The sequence below is a fragment of the Rhinolophus hipposideros genome, assembly GCF_964194185.1.
Source record: "Rhinolophus hipposideros genome assembly, chromosome: 1".
Taxonomy (NCBI): domain Eukaryota; kingdom Metazoa; phylum Chordata; class Mammalia; order Chiroptera; family Rhinolophidae; genus Rhinolophus; species Rhinolophus hipposideros.
The window spans coordinates 69,121,364-69,148,227 of NC_138047.1; the positions used below are offsets into that span (position 1 = coordinate 69,121,364).

The 26,864-nt window shown below is 34.2% G+C and overlaps 1 protein-coding gene across 2 annotated transcripts in view; it reads left to right on the forward strand.

Moving 5' to 3' along the window:
- The window catches only part of GRID2 (glutamate ionotropic receptor delta type subunit 2), a 1,327,346-nt gene that overhangs the window by 952,391 nt on the left and 348,091 nt on the right, over positions 1-26,864 (forward strand). For both annotated transcript variants that reach the window (XM_081037560.1, XM_081037561.1), the window contains one exon: positions 18,137-18,238. In XM_081037560.1, the coding sequence (XP_080893686.1) occupies positions 18,137-18,238 (102 nt within the window). The remainder of the gene's footprint in view (positions 1-18,136; positions 18,239-26,864) is intronic.

Sequence of the window (26,864 nt, forward strand, 5' to 3'; positions counted from 1 at the left end):
GTAAAAATGGAGAAGTGAATGTGTAAAGCTCCTCAACCTGTATCTGCTTTTTTCAATTCCATATCCCAGCATAAATTTTGTACTTCTCTACTTTTTACGCTGCCCCTACTCCAAATAAATTAATCAGTGCCATGAGTAACTATATCCAATTTCTGCAGGGAATAGCCAGACAATGCTATTCCAAGTCCACACATGGAAGATGCAGAAGTTGAACTTAAAATACTTGAATCTGTCCTTTTTATTGCTGCTTTTTATTGCCGTCTCCCCAGATTGCAACTACATATTCTCCAGACACTCCACTTCAAAATATGCTTCCCCTTCCCAGAAGTTTCTCACGGTGCTGTTGTACATGTTTCTGAAATCTATGTAGTTCCTCCAAGGTTAATTTCAGGGAAGAAAACCAGAGCACTTAGTATTTCACCACCAAATATATTTAAATCATGCATTGTAATAATGTACATGTATCAATCCTATGCTTTGTGAAAGTTCACATCATGCCACTTTCCATTTACAAAAGGCTTACATTATTACCTGTTTTGAAATCCAAAAAGGGTTTTTCACTTTTAGGACAAAAAGGTAAAAAGTGAAAAAAGTTCAGCGTTCACTTTGCAGAAGCTATTACAGAAGCAGCGAGCACCACAGAGAGTGAGAGGGGCCCCTCCAGGCTCCTTCCCCAGGAACCACACTCACATCTCAGCATCAGTTCCATTTCCATCTCCATTTCTTTGTACATCCATTAGCAAAAGTTATCTGGAAAGCCTAAGAGAGCTTGTAAGAGTATTATGCTTAATGTACAACTGGACATAATTAATTATACTTGGTATGATTTTATAGGTTATTTTTGGGTCTAGGAAAGGTCATAAATATTTTCATATAAATTAATGGTAGTTGCTTATTCACTTTACACCATTTTGGCTTATGAAAGTTTTCATAGGAATGCTCTACTTTTGGATAGCAGGGAAATCTGCATCCTTCTTTAGAGAAGGCTGATAAACCAATTTGTTTTTTGTAAAGAAAACCTCACCACATGTTAACCAAATAATTAATGTCAAAAATATTCTTTCTTTATTAAAATATTCCTCATAATGAAGAAGAAATGATAGAATTAAAATATTGGCATTTTGCCATCACTAGTTATATTAGTTTGCCAGAGCTGCTATAACAAAGTAGCACCCACTGAGTAGCTTAAACAACAGAAATTTATTTTCTTGGAGTTCTGAAGACTGGAAGTCCAACCTCAGGGTGTCAGCGGGTTTGGTCTTTTCTGAGGCTTCTCTCTTTGGCTTGCAGATGGCCACCTTCTCACTGTGTCCTCACTTGGTTTCTTCCTTGTTCATTGTATCCCTGGTGTCTCTTTGCATGCCCTAATCTCCTCCTCCTACAAGGAAATGAGTCTGATTGGATTAAGCGTTGCTCATATGACTTCATTTAACTTTAATTATGTCTTTAAAGGTTCTGTCTCCAAATAGAGTCACTTCTGAGGTACTGGGCTTCAACATATAAATTTTAAGAGAACACATTTCAGCCCATAAGACTAATGAAAGTAATAAATGAACAACAATAGTTAATAATATTAGTAACAGAGAAGGAGACAAACATTATGTGCCTTCTGTTTAAAGTACACAATACCAAATTCTTGCCACATATTACACTGAATTAGATCAATCCGCTGGATTTTCTAATTTATGGAAAATACAATGGACAGAGAAACATGTCAAGTGACACAGAGGGATTTAATCAACACAATCCAGACCTTGGGAAACTATAGAAAATATGATTAATTTTTCTTTGACACATAAATTGAAGGAACAAATGAAGATAGATGAATAAAGAACCCATTAATAAAAAGACTCAAGGGACATATTAACTATGGTGAAATATGGGTCCTAATTTGAATAAATAAGGACAACTTGAATATTAACTTGATATTTGATAATATTGAGAAATTATTATATATTTTAGTGAGCATGATAATAGTACCATAATTGTGTTTTAAAAGATCTCTCAATTTTAAGAGCTATAGACTAAATTGTTAAAAATAAAATTGTGTAATATATGGGGTTTGTTTTAAAATAAATGAGACAAGGATGGTGACAAAAAAGGGTAAGGGTATATAAATTAATGTGATTGAAAATAAGGTGATGATTGCTTAATCAGGTTGATGAGTACTTAGGTTTATGATTCAATTCTATGTATATGTGTGTGTGTGTGTATAGGTGTGTGTGTGTGTGTGTATATATATGTATATATATATATATATATATATATATATACATATATATATATACATATATATATATATATATATATATAGAGAGAGAGAGAGAGAGAGAGAGAAAAATTTTCCATAATAAAAGGTTGGACAGGCATTTAAAATTTTTTAAGTGTTCACAAAATGGTAGTTGGTACATCTTTTTAGTTTTTCTTTCTTCCCCCCCACCCCGCAGTAATGATGAGTTTTGGTGAGTTATTTTGTCCCTTGAGTTCTCTGTGTAAAATTAATTATGTGCATTAGAGAGCTGGCTGAGGTTAGGAGAGTAAGTTCTTGTGGAAGGCAAGTGTTTCTGCTCTCCAACTAACTGCCTTAAATGAGTATTAAACTCTCATGCTGCCCACATTAGGCACACTGTTCTCGTCTCTTGTGGTAACCTGTGCAGATGTTTATCTGATAGAATTCAGCTCAATAAATTTAGACTTCACACAATAGTGCATATCATTGTATCCCCTTCGGTCCCAAATATATTTCAAAATATGTCTAACCCAGCTATTAGTTTGACTACATAATCTATTGTGATAATACTTTCTAGGACTGAGGTGATGTTTGAAGTATTTCAAAAGTTTTTTTGTTTGTTTGTTTTGGGTTTTTTTGTTTTTTTTAACATCTGGGTTAGAAAACAGCTTTGTCAAAACCAAAATGAATTTCAAAATTCAGTTTCTATTTTATTAGGTTGGTGCAAAAGTAATTGCAGTTTAAAAGGTTAAAAATTGCAAAAACAGCAATTGCTTTGCATCAACCTAATATTTTCCTCAATAACCTTGCATTTTAAAAATCATTTCAGAAAAGAGGATATCCTTCTGATTACATGTGCATGAAATGAACAAGAATAGAATATAAGACAAAATTGTTCTACATCTGTAATTGATGCCACATATGTAATTTCAATTTTCAGGTGAAAAATTATAAAATTTCAGTAATTTTGTAAGGCTTAAATTAACAGTTTAAAACTCAGAGGGCTTTGTGATTAAGATGAAATAAAATAATGAACATAAACGTTCAGCACAGTTTCAGGTGCACAGTAAGGCCTCCATAAATGGTAGATACAATGACTGTTATAGATATTTTTTCTCAAAAATTCATATCTTAGAATTCTAAGTCTATTTTCTGTATATCTGTGTTTTGAAAATAATTTAATACACGTTTAAATCCAGAGACTATTTCCTTTTTAGCCAAATTAATAGTTTTTGAAATTGAATTTAGATTTCAATAAATCTCCAAAATGGTTTTCACAAAAAGAAAAGCAGCGGATCTCCAATTTTAGCAGAGGATTATACAGTAAAATCCAATATTGACTGTGTCAATATTCCTGAGAAATGAACCTTGTTAAAGCTGCATCATATAAGGGAAGGTTCTTATCTATATGTATTTCTCTAATTGTTATTATAAGTTAATCAGCTTCTCCCAGGTTCATTTACTTGGGATTTTTATTAATTTAGTAAAGGGAATCATTGATAAATTAAGCCACAATGTTAATAAAATTCCATACCTTTTACTATGTGATTCATGAAATTCATAAATATATGTGATGGAATTCTATTATTGATTTTTAAATGTATTTTTATTAGAGTTAGAGATACTCCTCATAAGGTATGACTAAGAGAATGGTCTCAGTTTCAGTCTGCCTACATTTTAAATTTTCATCCCAAATATTCTAATACTGCCCAAGTGTCTCATCTGAATCTGTGTCTCTATTCTTTGGCTTGAAACCTGTATGTATCTGGTGATTTATTCTTCTGTGACATTGGAGAAAGGTTAGTTTGTTTTTTGGAAGGATGACTTCTTGAGTAAGCTTCCAGCTGAAAAACATTTCCTCAATTCAACAGAAAATCCCTTGTGAGACTTCCTGTTACCTCCTGAATAATTCCTACTGTGTACAGAATATTCATTAATGAGTTTATCCTCAGTAACCTATAATCTGAATTATTATTGTCAAGACAAGAATGATACCTGGTTATTGATTTTCTACATTAAGGAAAGATGTCATAAGAGAAGCATATGTTTACAGACAGTATATAGTAGGCAAACATATGGGAAAATTATGTTTTCATAGTAAGATGTTATTACATATAACATAAATGACCAACTTTTATTAAAAGTTTATTCCATCTTTTTATTTGCTATTATAAAAAGATAAAGTATATATTTAATTATGTAATAATTAAGGATCAACCAAAATGTTGACTGAATTAATATATTGATAAAAATACAAACTGTAAAAGTTATTTAAAAATATTTGATTTTAGGATCTATGTCTGATTGTAGATAATCACATATAGTTTATTCTGTCCCTTCCATTTCCTACAGTGGCTTTAGAAAGCCAAACATAGATTGGGGTAAATAAGTGAGAGGTCTTTTTTTTTTTTTTTTTTTTCTGTATCTCTTTACTGTTTTTCTCCATGGCAGAAAAAAAGGTACATTCAAAATGCATCTGAGTATGGCTAAGGGATAATAAGCCTACTCATACATCTATTAAACCAAGTGCAATGTATTGAGGATAAAGAAACAAATATTTTTAATCAAAACCATTTATTAATTGTCTACTATATATTAGTGATACAAAAATGCTGAATGTATTATAATGAATAAAAATACAACTCCAGCTATCAAGGAGCTACAGGCAAATAAGTGACTAAATTCTAGGATAATGCCCCACATAGTGAGTGGTACCAAGAGAGACTTATTTGAGAGGCACTGCAAGTACAAACTCATTACTGTTTGGCAAACACTTTCACAATTCTAATTTGAGGAAATTTCAATTAATAAATATATACAGAAAATCAATTGTCCCCAGTAGGTACAGACCTCATACAATTACATCTTTCCACAAAGAAATGGTGTTTTAACTAAATAAGCCTAATAAAACGCTTGATACTAAAATGAGAATTTAGAACTGTCATCCATATGTAGTAAAATACCGCCCCCCAACACACCTTAAAAAAAAAAAAAGTATCTAGGAACTAACCCGTGGACCATATGAATGTGACCTTATTTGGAAAAAAAAAAAAAGGTGTTTGTAGGTATAATTAAGGTAAGAATTTCATAGATTATCCAAGTGGGCCATAAATCCAATGACAAGTATCCGTATAGGGGAAAGGCAAAGATTTGAAACAGAGAAAGAGTCCATGGCCATGCAAAGATGGATGCAGAGATAAAAAGTACACAGCTGTAAGCTAAGAAATGCCTGAAGCCACCAAAAACTGGTAGAGGCAAGGAAAGAGTCTCCTCGAGAGCCTTTGGAGAGAACATGGCCCTGCCAACTCCTTGATTTCAGATCTGTCCTCTGGAACTGTGACAAAACAAATTTCTACTGTTTTAAACTACTAAGTGTATAATAACTTGTTATGGCAGCTATAAGAAGCAGATCATGATCTAATTTGCCTTATTTTCCAAAGCATAGACAATTTTGAAAGTGTTTCCATCAAGTACCACAAAGATGAAAGTATATCTAGAAATGCCTATCTCAATTGAAGCAGGGAAATATTTTTTAAAAGTTTTAAGCGATGAAGGAAAGTATTGGGGAATTGAAGGAATATCCCTCATATATGTACAAATATGTAGAATTCCCTATTGCCGATAGAAGAAGCATTGAGTGTCCAGTCAGTTTTAGAGGCAAAGGTGACCACTGATTGCCCTTAAGCCATTTGTCTCATTTATTATTGTATACCTAAACACTCCACAACTTAAATTGGCTTAAAACAAATCTATTGTCTCTATTCCATAGCAGCTATATACAATGTCAGAGGCGTAGTAGATTGGGGGAGAGGGATTATCACTTTGTGAGGGGTGTAAATGTCTGACTATTATATTGTTCTGTACACCTGAAACTAATAAAAATGAAAATAAAATAAAAGGAAACAGCCATTCAAAACCAACCAACAAACAAATCTATTGTATAATATGTCCAAGGATGCTGTGGGTCTGGTATTCAGGCAGAGCTCAATTGGCATGGATCACCTCTGCTCCATACAGTGTTCACTGGGGTAACTCAGTTGAGCTTAGAGCATCCAAGATGGCATCTCATATGTTTGGGGCCTTGGTGCTGGCTGTTGGCTGAGGTCTCTAGTTCTCTTCCATACGACAACTTTGTCTTACCACATAGTCTCTCATTATTCAGTATTCTAGTCCAGCCTTTTTCAACAATTTCTTACTTAATTGTTGGTTTCCAAAAATGAGAAAATAAAAGCTATAAGATCTCTAAATGCCCAGGCCCAGAAATCATCTATTGTCCCTTCTGCCACATTCTACTGGTGAAAGCAAGTCACAGAATTAACTCAGATTCAGGAAGAGGTGGAATGTACTCGATCAGTTGATGAAGGCTTGGTATGCATGCACAGGCGTTAGAGGAGTTATCTCTGGCCATCTGGCAGACAGACTACTTACTATACAATGCTCTGCTTTTTCTAATCAGTTTTTGATGAAGTCTTATCCTTTCTCACAGATATCTACCTTCTTTAAATACAGAGCATTTATTATTTATTTTGGTCTTTTGGAGCTTAGTAATATACTGCCTGATGGCATTTGTTGTTTTTTTCTTTTAAAACAATTCCCTGCTTTGTCATTTCAAAAAGATCACAAACTCTTAGAGGTGAAAGATGATATTCTGTTTCCCTATAGGCCATAACATAAGCACAACAGGTATTTAATAAATAGCCTCTTGAGATGCCATATTTCGCATAGTGTTGTATTATTATCCATTAGATTATTTATTGCTAAATTTCTGGCAGATTATTGTGATCAGTTAACCCTTTCCTTTTCCAAACACTCCTGACTTTTCTCATTCTTATCGAATCCACAAAGAAATACTCTTTTTTTGAAATATGTTAGCATTTTAAACATGCCTGATGTATGGGAGTCTCAATTGTTTAAATGTTTGCAATATTCCGCAATGAAATAAAAATTGTCTTCAAAGCTGGTAAGAATGCTCAGAGACATAGCCAATCACCTGATGATTCATTGCCCAATGAAACCCAAGCACTCCATCCACATGTTTAGCACAGGCACTGGCATCTGATAAAGAGGGAGCTGGGAAGGAAGAAATTACACAGTGACCTAGACAAGTGTCACGTTAGCATTAGAATCAGATAAACTGATTGCAATGGCTGATTGCACTGCTTATAGTGAGAGTTATTTGGAAAATTTGAATGTGAAATTCTCTTTTGTCTGTCACAGGACTGAGTTTTGATATATAACCAGTCACATTTAACAATTGTACAATCACAAAGCTAGACAGGATTTTATGAGATTAGCTGATTGATCCCTCACCTTGAGATAAAACCTGCATGCTACAAAATCCTCTAGGCACTGAGATTTAATTTATCCTTTGGGGAAAATAACACGTATTCATTTATTCAACAAATAGTTATTGTATGTGAACTGTATAGGTGCTTGGTATGTATCACTAAATAAAACAGGCAAAATCTGTGCCTTTTTGGGACCTGCAGTTTAATAGAGGGATATAAATAATTCTATTAGTTTCCCCTTTATCACTATTAATAATCTTTATTGACTTCATGTACTTTTTAAATTAGTTTGCTCATTTCATAAGAAACTATCCACAAAATAGACACAATCACTAATAAGCTATGAGTTGTGCGAAACGAGTTTAGAATTCATTTACATTAACAAACCATTTCATTTTCAGATGAAGATGCTAAGATTCAAAAAGGCTGATTCTTACTTGAAATAAAACCTAGGACTTCAAACAGTTAGTCCAGTGCTTTTTACTGTTTGCCTACTCTCAACAATTATCTTCCTTTTCCTACATTGACTTAGTTATAGAATATATGCACAAAATCTAGCAATGTCCATGTATATTAGCTACACATCATTTGGTTCCATATGACAGAAACTCAATTTCAATAGTTGAGCCAAAAAAAGACCTGTGTTTTTTTTTGTTGTTTTTTTTTAATAAGACGATTTCAACTTCTCAAGGACCCCAAAACACAAATAGAGCTAATCTAGGGAAATAAGAACTCAAAGCACATTAGGACTGTCTCTGTGCCTCTTGTTCTATTCTTCTCTGAAAAAGTATGTGATTGATTGAGGTCTAAATGACCCAGTGGGTTCTGGGGCCAAAATGCCTGGTTCAAATCCTAGCTATTTCAGTTGCCAGCTGAATGACCTAGAACAACAGGTCAATTAAACTCAAGTCTTCAATTTCCTCATGAATTAAACTTAGGAAAATTATAGTATCTGCCTGATCAGATTATAGCAAAAAAAGTAAATTAAATGATAGTCAAGTTTTGGCACAATGCCTGTCTCATAGGAAGTCTTCATTAAATGTGAACCATCATTATAAAATGAGAGATATCAAGATCTGAGCTGGGGAGAACTGAGCTGCTAGGTGTGGGAATAGTCGATTAAGACAAGTCAAAATGAAAAGTAACAATTAAGCCTGTATACACTTACTGCCATAGGAAAAGCAAGCCTTGAGAGAAGGTCCTTGCACCCCCAGTATTCTCATTTTTCCTCAAAGAATGGCACCAAGCAAGGTCAGTTGTATCAGCAAAGATATGGAGAATCGTCTCACTGGTGAAGGGAACACTGGTCAAAAGACTCTTTCAGTTTTAGGGACCTGGAGGCTAGGTGGGGAGACAGAAGGGAAAGGATAGGAATGGAAAAGTAGTGAGTGTTAAGACAGAATGAAGGAACATGTCCTCAAGGGTACCCCTTCTCCCTAACACTTAGGGGAGGCCTCAGCCCAGGGCTCCATTAGAGAGCCCTCTGAATGGAGGTTGCTGGGCTCAGCACTCAGATATTGCATACAAACACAGCCAGTCAAAGGGACCTGAGTTCTTGACTGCAACTCCTTTCCACAGACCTGCCAGGTAAAGCCTTCATAATTGCCTATGTCAGGCTTAAACAACCATTCATTGCTTTTGAGCCAGGAGCTCAACTCTTCAAAGAGGATTCTGTTTTCTTGAGAGGGCTTTCTCCTAGATGGGTAATGTTTCATCCTCAAAAGTTTCTATTTTATGGGTATTTTGTAGTGAGATAGTATAGGTGCAAGCCTTAAAATGAGGCCTGGAATATAAGAGGCATTTATCAGAGGTTACGTATTACTCTTATTTTTAGTATTGCTTGTGTCGTTGTCGTACAAGTGTTCAAATTAGAGCTCTACTACAACTCCTTTTTTTCTGTACAGAGTGAGGCAATAGCATCATTCCTTATTTTGAAGACTTCTGAAAAGTATTTCTTGACCTTTATTAGGCAGAGCTCACTCCTTCTGTACCCAGGAAGATGAGAGTTGTTCATCCACATTCCAAATTAAGAAAAAAGAAAAGAAAAAAAGCTCAGCTATTAGTACAGTGTCTTGTCTTGTATATTGAGAACTTCATTTAAGGCATCATTTAAGAAATAATCAACAATCACTGCAAAATGTATTAAGTTTCTTGTTTAAAAATCACCTAAATTTGTTTAGTACTCAGTAAACATTGAAGACCCACTTTGTGCCAGGAATTATGTGTTTAATAAGGGAGAGAGAAAACAGTATTTTTTCCTGATCCCCTTGGAAACTTACAGATAATTGGTGCAATAAATGTTAATCATATAAAACATAGATTAAAAGATTTAACTGTAATATTACTATAAAAGAGTGGAACACGATGCTGTATTGGAGTGACATGAGCTACCCTGGGGGTCCAGACAGGTGGTCAGGGAAAGTTTACCTTAAGTTATAGATGTTTACATTGATTCTAAAGGCTGAGTAAAAGTAAATTGTGTAATTTATTGAATAATGGCAGGTGTCTAACATTCTTCCAATCAAGGAAAACTGCGTACGTAGAAAACCATTAGTTCTCAAAAATTGGCTATTCTTTGGAATCATCTTAGAAATGCAAAAAAATACTGATGACTGGATCTCATGCAAGAAATACTGATTTAATTGGCATGGGTTATGATTTTGGCATTGGGATTTTTTTTTAACTCCCAAAGTGATTCTGATATACTTCAATGTTTGAGAAATATGTTTAAATCCTTAAAATAGGATGGTTATTTCTAACTCAAGAAGCTGAAAGACCACTCGTGTGTTTGAGTTCAAAGAATGAAAGCAAATGTGGTATGACATGAGACTACGAATGTAAAATGTGGCAAACCATACAGGTCTTGTATAAAACACTATAAGAGGTACAGGGCACACAAAGATGATTAAGATCGTACCCCTATTTAATGGAAGAGATAAGGAAGATGGAGAATTCTAATGTGATTTTAAAATGAAGATCGCCTGGAGACTGGCCCAGTGGCTCAGGCGGTTGGAGCTCCGTGCTCCTAACTCCAAAGGCTGCCGTTTCGATTCCCACATGGGCCAGTGGGCTCTCAACCACAAGGATGCCGGTTCAACTCCCCCAAGAGACGGTGGGCTGTGCCCCCTGCAACTAGCAACGCAACTAGCAACGCAACTGAACCTGGAGCTGAGCTCTGCCCTCCACAACTAAGACTGAAAGGACAACAACTTGACTTGGAAAAAGTCCTGGAAGTACACACTGTTCCCCAATAAAGTCCTGTTCCCTTTCCCCAATAAAATCTTTATAAATAAATAAATAAATGAATAAATAAATAAATGAATAAATAAATAAAATGAAGATCCCCTTTAAATCACCTCCAGGTAGAACGGAGTGAAGGAGAAAATCCAGGAACTTTTATCAGATTGTAATCATTAAATGCTAACATATTATTAGAAATAATAATATTCTGATCAGTAAGAAAACAAAAGCTAGTAAAATTTTAATCTGAGGAATTGTGCTGAAGAAACACAAAAATTTCAGGGGTACGGTTTGATAGTAGGACACAATCGACCATGGGGCACGTTTTGTTTTTCATTCAGCTAGAACTAGAGAGCCAAAGAAAAGAATAACAGAAGAATAGAGAAGATAGCAGGAGTTTTAATTCAAACATTCATTTATTAGCTATCTATTAGGACTTACTAAATACCAATACACCAATACTATGAAAAGGGTTAGGGGTACAATGTTATGGTTTCACAGAGTTTATAGCCTGTTATCATATTTAAAACAAGAAAAATAAAATAACTTGTTTATTTTAGAAAGTGTCCCTAATTATTTTTTGCAAAGGAAGTCAGTAAAATCGATGCCTTTGGTTGGTAAGGTTGAGTAGCCATTCTATGAGATTGCATGCCCTGGATGTTAGGGAAAGTTTTCAAGCTGTTTTTCTCAATCTTGGCTACATATTGAAATTATCTGGAAAGAGTTAAAAAAATACTGATGCCTGGGTCACATCCCTGAAGATTCTGATTTAATTTTTCTGTGGTTGGGCTGAGTCATCAGAATTTCTTAAAGCTTTCAGGTGACTCAACTATGCAGCCAAAGCTGAGAACCACAGCTTTAGAGGCATATTCTATTACTAAAACTAGTACGTGACTCCAGAAAATGAGGCTGAGCAAGAAACAAAAGAACACTGATTATGTAGGAATAACAATAACGAACATCTTTTGAGCCTTTGTGTACCAAGAACACGTCTAAGCACTGAACATGTATTAAGTCAGTTAACAGTCCCACCAGCCCTATGAGGAAGTCACTTTTATTCTTTTTTGAGAGAAGAGAAAGCAAAGGCCCAACCACACACACCCAACAGTGTCAGAGCAAGTGCTTGAAATTAAGCAGTCTGGTTGTAGAGTTTCTGATCTTAACTGCTAGATATATTGCCTCTAATATAGGGTGATAATAGTTTTACACCAAGAAGAATTACAAAAGAAGAGAAAACTTATAATAATGGCAGACTATCATTAAATCAGTTAAATACTAGTTGATAACTAAGAATGGCTATTATGACTGCATAGAACACCTTTGAGCTATGTTCTTATGTATAAATATCCTATACATATATATGTATATATATATATATATATATATATACATGGATACATACATATATATATATATGTATATATATATGCATGTATATATATATATATATATTGCTTCTCATGTTTATATTCTTCATTTGTGGAAATTATTTAAGTTCATGTTCTTATACGTGTACATTGTTATATAGCACAGAACATTTTGTTTTCAGTAGCAAATACAGGGATATATAAGTGGTCGAATCCAGTGTTTTGTTGTTTTTTGGGTGTTTTGTTGTTATTGTTGTTGTTGTTTTCCCCTGACTTTTGTGGGGACAGAGTCCCAGAGAGCAGTTTCCAGGCTCTCAGCCTCACGTGGGAAGGTGCTGGCTGGGTTATTAGATGGCCATCAGCTGTGGCTGGGTGGTCATCAGCTGTTACCGGTTAGCCATTAGCCACTGATATAGCTGCCGTGGCTGCGCTAGGGGTTTGGTTGGTTGGTTGGCAGAGAGAAGTGGACGGCAGGTTGTGCATCCTGTGGAGCCTGCTCCCTGTGTCTCCAACCCAGCCGCCAGCGAGAATATAGTGGTATGACTCCCCTATCTATGGCTCCGTGGGTGTTCCTGTTTGGCCTCACCGTGTCCTGCGTTCTCATGTGGGGAGCGGGAGCTGAGTCCCTGCATGACACTTTCATATACATTTTATTCTGAAGGAGACTCAAGTGCTAGGGCTAGTTTGCATAATCCAAAGAATGACCATTACTTCATGATACTGACCAAACTATAGGAATAGAAAATTAGGAGGGAATAATCATCCTCTAGGGAGCAAGATTTACATTGAACCTATTTTATGGGTGGAAATTCCATAAAATAAATTAATATTGGAGCAATTACTAGCACACTGCATTCTTATACATGTCAAAGAGGAAAACATCCCAATTTAACTATAAAACATGTTCTGGAAGCAACCTGTCATATGTATTTTAATTTAACTTTTACACTTTTAATCCATTACAGAAGTCATATCTACCTAATACATGTTGTGCATTTCTAAACAGTTGGCCTTCAGCTACTTTGCCTACACCTTTGTTGTTCCCTCTTTTCCTCTGAAGGCTGAGAAAGCAAATAAAGGAAATGTAGTAGCTGGGAACACACAGCCCCCATCGTAGTGGGTATTTTGTGTCCTGCAGCTAGAAATTTGGTACTATAGACAGGCTTCATTTGTTCCATATGAATACAAGCTAATAAATGTAGGGAATTCCATTTGGTATCCAATTAAGAGCTCTCTTGACTCCTGTTATTAGAGCCTACAAGCTATTGAGCGTAAAATTAAAGTTGAACAGTTCAGTTCTTTTTGACATTGTAACACTGCCCGAAAAATAGTGATGTAAGTCAAACGTCATTCTTTAAAGCCCATAGACAAATGAAAACATTGAGGGGAAAAGTAAATATCTAAACCTCGGTTTTACTAATAATATAACACATAAGCATACTACTATTCTCATGCAAATACATCAACCAGTTTGTTGAACACAAGATATTACATTGATTTTTAACAGAAAGCTACAAGATTATTATTGCTAAAGCTCCAGTGAAGGAAATAATTAAAGCCTTAAGCATTTTTAAGCTTTTAAGATGACTTTTGGCAATAACCAGAAAATACTATAGGAAATCGATATACTGTAATTGAAAGGAAATTGAAATGTTCTTTAATTTTTTTTATACCTTCTAAATTTTCCATAGACTGTCAGGCCATGGAAGATAGTGAATCTTGTTTTGACATCAGCAGTATAACTTTCTGTAAATCCCATTGCTGCAGGGGCCACTTTTATTATTTCTCAGGAAGGGCTCAACTGAACAGATAGTATTGGGAGATTTTGCGTGCATTATCTTTATTTTGCGTGCATTGTCTTTATTAGGCTCTGGCCTCATTGTTTAAAAAAAATACAATAAAAAAACAGAAACAAAAACACAGCCAGACATAAACAACCTTCTCCACATAGCAGAGAAGTCAAGTTAATGAAATTTCAAACAATGAAACCAGGGAAGTTGTTAGATAAGCCTCACATTTGAACCTAAGTGAAATTCTTCTAGTTTTCATCAAACACTATGCCTGTCAATCTTGCTATCATTCAGGGAACATGACCCATTGTAGACACAAATTCAATTTGGATCTATGCGAATCTAACTCATTTTTATTGCTTATTATTGGAAGAGTTATTACAATAAAACAGAATAGCTTGAAGTGAACCTCAGGGAGATGAATGGATATGAACAGAAGTTAAAGAATTAAAAAACTTGAAAAATATTTTCCAAAAAAGGGGATATTCAACCTTTCCTTTATGTGTTGCTGTTGTTTACTTCCTCTTTGGTATACATTTTGAGAAACATCAGCAGACCTTAGGGTAAATAAAATATGTGCCACACTTACTTGCTTTAGTAAGTTGGTGAAACAAAGTAGAGATTTCCAGAAATATTTTTGAGACTCTCTTATCTTAGCCACTTAATTTTTCTACTACTTTTTTTAGTTTACTCAATGCCTCTTGACAGTTTTAAGTGAATAAAAGATAACACAGTGGAAGGAGCAGAACCTGTTCATACTCAGTTTCCCCTTCTGTAAAATGGGGACAAAAATGATACTTTTCTCATAGGGTAGTTTTGATAAATAAATTAATTAATATAAGTAAAACTATCAGATGATTAGCACATTCTATGTACTATGTATATGTTATAATAACTTTTATAAAAATGACGATTATGATGATTTTGCCTTTTAACTTCTATTGCCAAAATGTAAGTGCACCAGCTATTATATTGAGCCAGCCACTTAATAGTTCTGAGTCTCAATTTCCTTGACTATAAAAATAGAAATAATATCTTCTCTACCTACTTTAAACAGATCATGTTGATATAAAGAATCTGTAAGCTATAAAACAGCACTGCAATTAGAAACACAGCATCTCAGATTTAAAAAGCACTAATTTAAATCCCAGTTTCCTCTCTTAGTTGATATATGACCTTAGCTGAGTCCTTACTTTCTATGCTTATAAAGTACTAATGGTAACAGCACCTTTTCGTAAAGTTGTTTTGAACCGTGAATGAGATCATGCATGCAAAGCTCAGTCACATGGCTGACACATGGAAAGGATTCCCAAAAATGTAAAAGAAACAGTTCTATTCAATGTAGGAGATGAGTATTATGTTGCTTTCTTAATAATTGTTTTGTTGTTATGTCCAGTGTTGACATGTGATGAGTAGATATAATTTATTTCTAGTTTTCCGGAGAATATGTATCTTAAACTTTCTCTACCTCAAAATTCAGTCTCTGAACATCCTAGTTCTTTGTGTCCACAGCTAACATCAAGTATTGGAGTTTGTGCATATGAAGGAAGAACTGAGTTCAGTAAAAGGAGTTACCAATCCTAAAATCCAGATTGCTCTTTTTAAGAACAGGAACAGCCTTACTAGTGCTATGATCAAAAGACATGTGAATCTGATAGAAAAAGAGAAAGAAAAGAAGGAAGGAAGGGACAAAGGAAATAGAAAAGTGAAAAAGCTTCATTAAGCAGAGGGGAAAATTATATGCCTTGTAATATCTATGAGAGAATCTGGCCAAACATTAAAACAAAACAAAACAAAACAAAAAAACCATGAGTACTTCATATCAACTTATTGACTTACCCACTATGCACATGCATGATATCAAAAATAAAACTTCGAGGAAGGATTTTGATTGGCTTGGGATTCTTGACCAAGAATTAGCAATTGCTAAACCAGAAAGTCAGAGTCATGAAAAAATGAATTAGTTGGAGCATTTATCTAGGGATGAAAAAATAAAGTAATTCTCCAAAGGGCCAAAGAAAGAGGCAGGATTAGTAAAGACATGGACATTGGAAGAATTGGTGTGAATAAAAAGAAAAAAAGAAAAAAAAGGATTAAGAAACATTGTTTATGGTACAAATAATGTTTAAGTCATTGCTTAGGTATGAAGACAAGATATACCTACTCTAAATACTTTTTCATTATTGTTATTTCAGGCCCCACAATACTAGAGTGCTTTCTTAGACAGAATTTCTAAACCATTGACAATATTCGGTAATATTTAAAGGAAGACAGAAGTAAGAAGCTGGAAATTATATATTGTAAAATATTTGTGCAGAGCATTGTTGAAACAAACTGCTCAGCAGTTTTGTTTATTCTTATAGTAAATATTTTGACTAGTCAATACACCTAAATACTATGGTCAAGTTGGCACTAATAGATGTCATTTATTTAAGCATAATGCAGTAAGTTAACCAAACTTAAAAAAGAAAAAAAAAAATCCTCCAAGTGAGAAAAAAAAAATTCTGTTTTTACGTTGGCAGCTTAGACATATTTACCCTGAACAAGATGATGTAGTAAAAGCTATTCATTCAGCTAAAAATTAAGTAATATGATTGCAAAAGGTGAATAGCACATTGCAAATTTAGTTCTTCATTTAATGCTGTAGATCACTTTTTCCACCAACATGGTTTAGTCTAGGAAAATAAAATCTTAAAGAACTAATTAAGAAAAAGTGCACATCAAGGAATGTAATGAGGATAGACTTTAGTTAACCTCAAAAGAGAACAAAAGCTCAAAAGAAATTTCATAAGGTTTTAACTTTGGCAAGAGGACTACAATATCTCTGATAATTAGACTTTCAACACATTTGGATCTGCTAATTGGATCTAAGTTTTAATTAGACTTTTTATGTAACTAAGAACGACATATCATTGTATGAATTTAATCTGCTTTTACAGTTGAAACCAACAATTAGCAGGCTTTTCCAAATTATTTAATACAGAAAAAGCTGACTTTTTGTTTGTATTGTGATACCTCTTTCTCTTAAGATATATTACATACATTTTAGTTTTCTTAATTAAACACCTTTTGGAGAGCTCAAAGAGAAACTTGAGTTTTAATAGGAAGCACCTAAATCGTTAGTAAGGGAGACTTGCCAGTATGTTGACGACTTTGGAAGCCACAAACAAAATGAAATACAAGGAAATAAATCACAGTCTTCAGGGGGAAGCAGCACAAATAACCATGTGCTCCTATAAACATTCAGTTAATCAAAACAGTCTCTGAATATGACTAAAGGTTTGTCACATTTTTAAAGCATGCAAATGTGGAGTAGGTTCCCAAATGTGAAGGCTCATGGATCTGCTATCAGGATTAATAGCATGACATTTCTTCCCAAGATATGCATTACAGCGTTCTCTTTGCAGCTTTGCTTCTTAAGCAGTTATCTACTAATTCCAGTCACAGCATCTCTCTTTTCTCCTTATTTCTGAATTGAGAGTCATCCATTTTTATCCTGTTGTGATTTATAAGCAGTAATTTTAAAACCGGGAGCCCTCAGATTTGGATATTATAAGAGATAAGAACTACATGAGGATGTAAAATTAAACCAGTATTTTGGAGAGTAAAGAGCAGTGAATCATAGGGAGACATTAAGGGAAAGGCTGCTGCCAACATTTTCCAAGCAAATTGATAGCACTGACAAAAAAGGAAAATGATATTGTTTTATGTGTGAATACTTGACAACAACAAAGCCATATATATGATTTTTCCTCAAATAAAAGCAGTAATCCTTCTAACCACATTAAAAATCTTCTGTTTTTCCCCCAATGAAAGCAGTATAAGATCTAATTAAAACTATTGAAACTGTAAGAAAATCTAACTTTTGCAGTATTGATATATTAGAACAGACGTTATGCTAGAATTATGTGTACTATTATTTTTCCAATTAGTGCATTACTGGGACTGCATGTTTGGTGTATTTATAACTCCTCATTAAGTCGAATGTCCTCAGCAAGTCTCCTAAAACACGCCGGGTACTGTCATATCCATATGATGATATTTAAAAAGCAGGAAATGGCATTTTTGATTGCTTCATTTGCTATTAAAAAAGAAAACCTGCCCCAGGCCCTTCCTGTATCAATTATCCCAGATGTATCACACAGTTCTCTGAAAGATCTATACATAAGTCATTGGGCTGTTCTTCAGGCAGAAAAGTGACTAAGCTATTTTATGTTTCAGCTTGGGTGCTGGAATCCTGTCACAGGGCTGAATGGGTCACTGACTGACAAGAAACTAGAGAATAACATGCGTGGAGTCGTTCTCCGTGTGGTGACCGTTCTGGTAAGTGAGATCCAAGCCTTGTGGTTTTGGCTTCTAAAAGTTAGTTTATCCTTCATTTCTTTATGTTTTATTAACTGATACCATCATCTTAAGAGAGATTTAAGAAATCCTGATGCTGTTCTAATATATTTTTAATGGTTACATTTTTCCAGCCTTCAGTTTACGTAGATCAGAACCAGGTTTTTGCAGGCTGTTCTTTTAATTACAGTGCTTTTGTCAGTAGCATTCTTAGACATGTTGTGCTTGATTTCCTCCTTCTACAGTTTCCTACACATGATAAAGTGAGGATATCCTTCAGGCATTCTCTCACTGAAACCCTAGAGTATACATGTAGATAACCATTCTAAACAAGGGTAATTTGATAAAAGTTGTACATTCAGTAACACTAAAACACTAGCAGACTAAGCCAATATTTTTCTTGGAAGAACCTACTTCAACGGAAAGACCATCCAATTGTTTAATCAATATTTATTGAGTATAAACTGTATTCAAGCTCAATGCTGATTACTGGGGACACTGATAAATAAAATAGATATGATTCTCTTTATAGTGCTTATCATTTATTGATTCCAAGAATATTAAATGGATTATACTTGTGAAATAATTCCATTAACTTGTTAGAAATTCAATAAATGATAACTATTATTAATTTACACATTATTATTTTCTCTCACAATAAACATATGAAATAAGATATTAACAGAGATATTCTTAAACAGTAAAATACTCAGATGGGTACTGTGTAAATAGCCATAGAGCATGGAGACATGCAGTCTCCCTGGCTATTTCAATGTGCCTGACCTTGTGCTACTTTATCGTACATTTCAATCCTAAGAGTCCATAGTTCTTAACTTTATTTTTATTCAGGAAAGCTTACTTATTTTTAAATTTGAAAAAGTATTTCTAGTAGACTAAACAAATTACAGAATTAGTAAACATGAGAAGCAGTCTTTTTTATATGTTAATGCTAATTGGGTGTTTAGTAAAATTTATAATAGCAATAGCTGCCCTTTGTACATTGTTTAATACAAATTAAGTAGTCTCAACATAATTTTCTAGTATAAAAAAAATCTGTGATATTCTCTATAAAAGGAAATTCAAACGAGTAGTTTACCCCTTTATGATGCCTATTATTTATTTCTAATTATTGCTTTAATATGATTTTCACTTTTTGGCAAATAATTTTAAAAAGCTTGTTTAACACCTGTGTTATACAATTGAGTATTTCCTTTGTAACATGCAGAAAAAAATGTATATGTTTCATAAGTATCTTTAGAAGTATTTTGTCTTAACAGGTACTTACAGGTTATACAAGGCAGTACTCTTTAATGCAGTTTCCTAACAAAGTACTAGAATTTCATCTCTTTGTAGTATAAATAACAAGATGATTAATCCATACACCTACATGTCATCTTATAGGTATATATACCTGAAGGTATGCGTAGAATCTTGTTGGGTAGAGGTACATATAACAAAACAGCTAAGATGTATTAAACATTTACTATATGTCATAAACTCTACTAATTCATTAGCATATAAAACCTCATTCAGTCCTCACAATATTTCTAATAAATAGATAGTATTCTGATCCCAAGAATGTGGTAAAACAAACTGAGACATCCAGAGATTGAATAAAAATGTGGATTATTACACAGAATAAGTAGCAGAGAATGTTGGGATTCAAATCCAGGAAGTCTGAGTTCAGACTTTTTAACCTCTTCCTTCTTAACATTATATTATACTCTCTCTACTCTTATTGTGATAAGTGTGAGAATTGAGGTAGTTACAGGATTTTATTTGATTTGAGTATTGGAAATGCTTAACTCTGAATAAGATAAAAGTGAATTTTATTGGGAAAGCTTTATAAGATCAATTATTTTAAATTCCTTTCCTGGTTGAACAAAATGATTGCTACTTTGTACACGAAATGATACTCCTTCACACAGTGTATGCCCCAGTCTCACCTTTATGACTTACAGAGGTGTGATCAAACAATATAGTGAATTTGTGATCAAACAATATAGTGAATTTAAATAAAAATAAAATTATTTCAGTAAAAAACCCATTGCCATTAATCACTTTCAGCGTAGTCTCCCTCACTTCAAACACACTTATCCCATCGTTCTTGCCACTTTCGGAAGCAGTTCAGGAAGTCCTCTTTCATGAGTGTCTTTAGTTGTGCCGTCATGGCTGACTCGATGTCCTGAATCGATTCAAAACATTTATCTTTCATGGTCCTTTTGACTTTGGAGAAGAGCCAGAAGTCACATGGTGCCAGATCTGGTGAATGAGGTGGATAAGGACACACTGTAATGTTTTTATTTGTCAGAAATTGCCATACCAGAAGCAATGTATGACATGGAGCCTTGTCATAATGGAGGATGATTTACAGCACACTTTAAAACACAAAGTCTTTGAACCATAGCTCACACTCGACTGACTGCACAAAACAAGTTGAAACTTGTCACACACAGTTGCTAAGGTTTGATGCACCACGTCCCGTGTTGAGGATCCCTGCCTTTCCATTGGATGGCACTCGGCAGCAGCAGTCACTGAATTTTGTGATCACAGTGGAAAGGCTCCATGTCACTTCTGGCATGGCAATTTCTGTCACATAAAAACATTATGGTGTGTCCTCATCCACCTTATTCACCGGATCTGGCACCAGGCAACTTGTGACTCTTCCCCAAAGTCAGAATGATTCAGGACATCGAAGCAGCCATGACAGTGCATCTAAAGACGCTCACACAGAAGGACGTCCAGTACTGCTTCCAAAAGTGGCAAGAATGATGGGATAAGTGTGTTCGAAGTGAGGGGGAATATTTTTAGAGGGATTAATGGCAATGTGCCTTTTACTGTAATATATTTTTTTTAATTTAAACATTCACGGTATGTGTTGATCAACATCTCATATAAATGGTCTCTGTTTCCTTCAATCTTAGCCTGCGCAGATCCTGAATGTGGTTAGTGAGTCAAGATATAGAAACTGTCCGTTCCTCTCACGTCTTCAGTGATGCAATATGGACATACCACTTGGGTGCCCAGTTGAGTGAAAGGTTGTGACACTTCTCACACTCCCATAATATACAGCCCTTGTTCTTAATAATTTTGCAGGCTTCCTGGTTCTTCATGTAATTCCTCTTTGAAATGGAAATTTTTTTTGGTAAAAAGTTTAATTACTGTTAGACTCCACCTTTAAACTGTAAGTACCAATAATACACAAAGTTAGTTTTCACTTATGTCTGATGTATGGAAGCAGGTCAGTAAATATGTGTTAAGTAAACAAGTTAAAATGTTCTGATAGTCTGGAAGTGTGTGTGTGTGTGACAGAGAGAGAGAGAGAGAGAGAGAGAGAGAGAGAGAGAGAGAGAGAGAGAGAGAGAGAGAGAGAGAGAAGGAAAATAGGGGAGGAAAAGAAAAGAAATAAAGAACTATATATGTGATTATAAAAATGAGAACAGGAATGGACACAAGACTGAGCCTAAATAAGTAGTCGTAGGATTCTTTATTCTTTGATTTCTATCCATTAAGTCCAAATTTCTAAGAGAGATGACAAAGGATTATCTTATTATTAAATATTTTGACGTAGTTGATACTAGGAAGTGACAACCCATTCACAATGTGTTCAAATAACTATGTGCTTTTAAGGCAAAGAAGTAGAAAGTTTTAACTCAAAACATCAAGAATTGTTCATATTATGAAATAGCAAGCTCATTTTTGATGAGAAGTTACAAATAATATAGAATCATTAAAATTCCTTTGGTCTTAGAGCAGTCATTGTTTGCCTTTTGGTTCACGATATTTCTATTTCCATGTGGACTAATATTTCAATATCCACAGTCCCACAATCTGTGGGAAACACAGAATTAGACAAATTCTGGAAAATGAATAAAGGGGAAAAAGACTAAAACAGAGTTCAATTGTGTATGTCACGATCTTCTAAGGAAACAGCACTCCAAATAGAAGGAAATAACCTACCTCTTTACTTCTCTTGGATTAATTTTAAAAACTTAATATGCTTATATTAAATACAGATAAAAAGTAAATTAGTGGTTTTTGTTTTATGTTTTTTTTCATGTTAAGGAACACTGTGACTGACATGTAGGCAACAGATTCTCAATTTGCATAATATACATGAAAGCATGAAAGTTAGACATAGTAATTTCTATATGGCAGTGTAAGATCTAGCAATGTCCTTAGTTTCTCCTGGATATACCATTTAACAAAAGAGTAAATAATATGCAGTTAATTTTCTTATTGGAAGTACTTACGCCTATTTCATTGCCTTTTCTTCATCTCATCTCCTCTCTTCAACACACTCATACTCAAAAGCATTTGGCATATACTGCAAAGAGTACTAGATTTATAATCAAAAGGTATCAGTTTAAGTTTCAGATTTTCTTTTTTTTTTTTAAGTTTCAGATTTTCTGCTTAATGAATCATTTAGCAGAAATCAAGGAGTTATTCTGATCCTTAATTTTTTTGTCTTGTAAAAAGAGGGATAATAAACCTGGCCACACAGCATAATTGTGATATTAAACTATGTGAAAGCATTGAGTAAAGTGCAGAGTGTTTCTAAATATGTTATTATCTCTGCAGCAGCAAAATGATGTGTAAATTAACTAAAGAAAAAACATGAGCATGAGTGATCATGAAAGCATAATTAATCATTGTCATCAATCTTTAGATTTTTGTGGGAAACTACTTAAATGACTCTCAGGCAGACAAGCAAACATAAACTACAGAATCATGACTTTTAGGCTCACTCACTGTTACCTTAATTTGAAAACATGCTAATGAAAACCACAGTAGCCCTCCTGCTAGTGAAGCTTGTGCTTCTTAGAGGAAAAATGAACAAAAACACCTGATATAGAAAAGAAAAATAAAAGAAGAGGAAAAAAAAGAAAATGTAAAAGAAAAAAAAAAGAAAAACCCAAATTATAAACTTCAAATTTCTAAAAGTCTGTATGTCTATTATATTGTATCACCGGAATTGTGTTTAGTTTTCAGCTAGCTTTAAATAGACTGTATATATTAATGCATAACTAAGAAAATACTAATAGTAATATCCCCGAAATGTAATATCGCTGAAATGTCATTGTGCTATATTTTTTTGCTAGGGACATTGCCAAAGTTTTTGCTTCTTGAAGACCTTTAGCATTTTGAACCACCACAGAGGTTCAAACATTGCTGAGGTCTCAGAGTTTGAGCTTCCTGAACCTAGAGGGAAATTTAGGGGCTGGAAAAGTAAGTTTTACTCGGCAGTATTCAGAGGGAGGAGCTGGGGAGGGAGTTAATGGCAAGCTCTGGTAGCTCCCACAGTGGTGTGTGAAGACAGCTACTTTGCAAGAGTAAATAAATAATAAAGTTTGGTTCACAGCTCCAGGCAAAAATGACAACTCTGTCTGAGAAAATGTCCAGTGGATGTTACATAAAATAAACTAAAAGTCGCAATAAAATATGGTAAATGTCACATAATAATTACTACATTGCAAATATACAGTATAGCAGTATGGTTAAGAACACCACCCCTGAAGTAATTCCACTTCTAAGATGGCAGGGTGAAGAATTGCATGGACCCACTCCTCAGCAAAACAAGCAAAGCTCCAAAAAACTAACTAAATAAATAAAACAAAACCATTTAAAGTCTCTGGAAATTTTCCTAAGGGCATAACACTATTCAAGACAATATACTAAAAGCCAGTAAGAACAACATGAATCTATGGCATCTGAGCCTCACCCTGCCCCTTCCCCTTCCACACATCATCTGTGCTGCTCAGCTAATGGAAACTCCACTCCAAGCAGGTTTGGCCAAGAAGACAAGGCTCCCTCTCTCTTAAATTCCTAATCAAGGCTTATCTCACCTGGAGAGACAGGCTGCTAGCAGTTCTCATGCCCTTCAACTTCAATTTGAAGAGGCTAAATTCCTAGTGAATATAGCCAAGAATTTGGGGGCTTCCTTTTTCCACCTATCCCCAACTCAAAGGATGCAGTCTCTATTCCAGGTGTAGCAGGCCTAGAATAGGGGGCTTTGATCACTATCACTCCAGTTTGCTCCAAGGGCAGAGGTTCCAAGTCAATGGAGTCAAGTAGAGAAGACCAGAGGCTGCCACCTAACTCAGTACCCAGAGTAGTTGCATGAAGATTTTGCCCAGGAGACAAGCAGTCTGTAAGAAAAAAGTACAGTTAAGCATTCTCCAATTATTTGAAACAGAGGATGAGGAAGTTCAAGTTTAAGTCCCCTCTTAATTAAGAGCAAAAAGCTAAATCCACAGCCAGATAGTTCACCAGAGAAAACCAGGGAAAGAGATAGCTAAAAATATCCCTACTGGAATTATGATAATTTTTAAAGTCTCACTTCAAAAATGACCCCTACTCAAATCTATTTCCTTCAAACTACTGAGCAAACCAAGGACATTGTTGAGAACAATAAAGCAATCAGCTAGTAATTAGTGAAATGTAATGGCTTAAAGACTTGATGAATATGACACAATATGTACATGGACATAAACATCCTCAACATATCAAACTGAATGTGGCAGTATAAAAACAGGATTATTCACCATGACCAGGTAGAATTTACCCCAGGAATACAGGGTTAATTCAATTTATGAAAATCAATATTATATAACATATGAATTAATAAAAGAATAAACCCACATGATCATCTCAATCAATGTAGAAAAGCATTTGACATATTCAACAACTTTTTTTGATTGAAAGAAAGAAAGAGAGAGAGAGAGAGAGAGAGAGAGAGAGAGAGAGAGAGAGAGAGAGAGAGAAAGAAAGAAAGAAAGAAAGAAAGAAAGAAAGAAAGAAAGAAAGAAAGAAAGAAAGAAAGAAAGAAAGAAAGAAAGAAAGAAAGAAAAGGAAAGAAGCACTTAACAATCTGGTAATAGAAGGGAATTTCCTAAACTTGATAAAAAAAAAACATGTATAAACCCATAGCTATCATCATATTAATGGTGAAAGACTGAAAACCCTCTCTAATCCTCTATATGCAATAACAAGACAAGGATGTCATTTCTCACTATTTCTAGTCAACATTGTGCTAAATAAAATTCATTTTATTTAATTTCCAGCACAATTAGGCAAGGAAATTAATTAAAGAAATGATATTATAAAGGAACAAGTAAACTATCTCTATTTGCAGATAACATAATCTTACATAGAGAAAACCCTAAAGAGTACACACACACACACACACACACACACACTCACTCACTCACATTATTAGAGTTAATAAATGAGTTCAACAGTTTTTAGGGTAAAAATCAACATACAAAAATCAATTGTGTTTCTCTACACTAGAAATGAAAAATCCAAAAAGGAAATTAATGAATAATTTCCATTTAAATATATCAAAAAAACAAAATAATTAAGAATAAACTTAAAAGAACTGCAATATTTATATACTGAATGCTACAAAACATTGTTGAAATATTTTAAAGTCCTAAATAAATAGAGAGATATCATGTACTCATGTATGGGAAGAATCAATGGTAATAGTCTCCAAACACATCTATGAAATCCCTATTCAAATTCAAGTTTTTGTTTTCATTTTTTTCCACGATTGACCAGCAGATCCTATAATTCACGTGAAAATGCAAGAAAACCAAAAAGGCAGAAAAAACCTACCCACTCACACACAAAAATCTTGAAAAAAGAACAAAGTTGGAAGACTCACACTTTTCAATTTTACAGCTTATGAAAGTGCTGTAGTAATCAAAACAGCATCATACTGGTTTATGACATTTAGATAAGTGTAATAGAATTGAAAGTCAAGAATTAACCTACATAGCTATGGTTAATCAATTTTCAACAAGAGTGTCAAGATCAATTAGTGGGGAAAGTATAATCTTTTCAACTGGATACCCACCTGTGAAACAATCAGTCTAAACCCCTGCATCAAACTATGTACAAAAATTAATTCAAAATGGATCACAGACTTAAATGTAGGAACTGAAACTACAAAACTTTTAGTAGAAAACATAGGTGTAAATATTTGTAGCTTTATTTTGACGGTAGATTCTTATATATGACACTCAAAGCACAAAAAATTGATACATTAGATCTCATCAACATTAAAAATATTTGTCTCAAAGAATAGAATCCAAAAACGTGAAAAGACAACCCACAGCATGGTAGAAAATATTTGCAAATCATATATATCTGATAAGGGATTGTATTTAGTATATATAAAGAATAACGTAATAAAAACTCAATATGAAGAGGAAAATAGCCAATTAAAAATAGGCAACGGCCTTGAACAATTTTTCAAAGGTGTATAAATGGTCAATAAGCAAATAAAAAGATTTTTAACATCTTTTGCCATCATGGAAATTAAAATCAAAACTACATGAGCTACAACTTCACACCCATTAGAATGGCTATAAACCAAAAGGACAGATAATAACAAATTTGGGCAAGATTGTGGAGAAATCGGAACCCCCAAACATTGCTGGTGGGAATGTAAAATAGTGCAGCTGCTTCAGAAAACAGTCTGGTAGTTGCTCATATGGTTAAATACAACGTTACTATATGACTCAGTTTCTATTCTAGATATAATCCCAGAAGAAATGAAAACATATGTCCACACAAAAACATGTACACAATTGTTTATAAG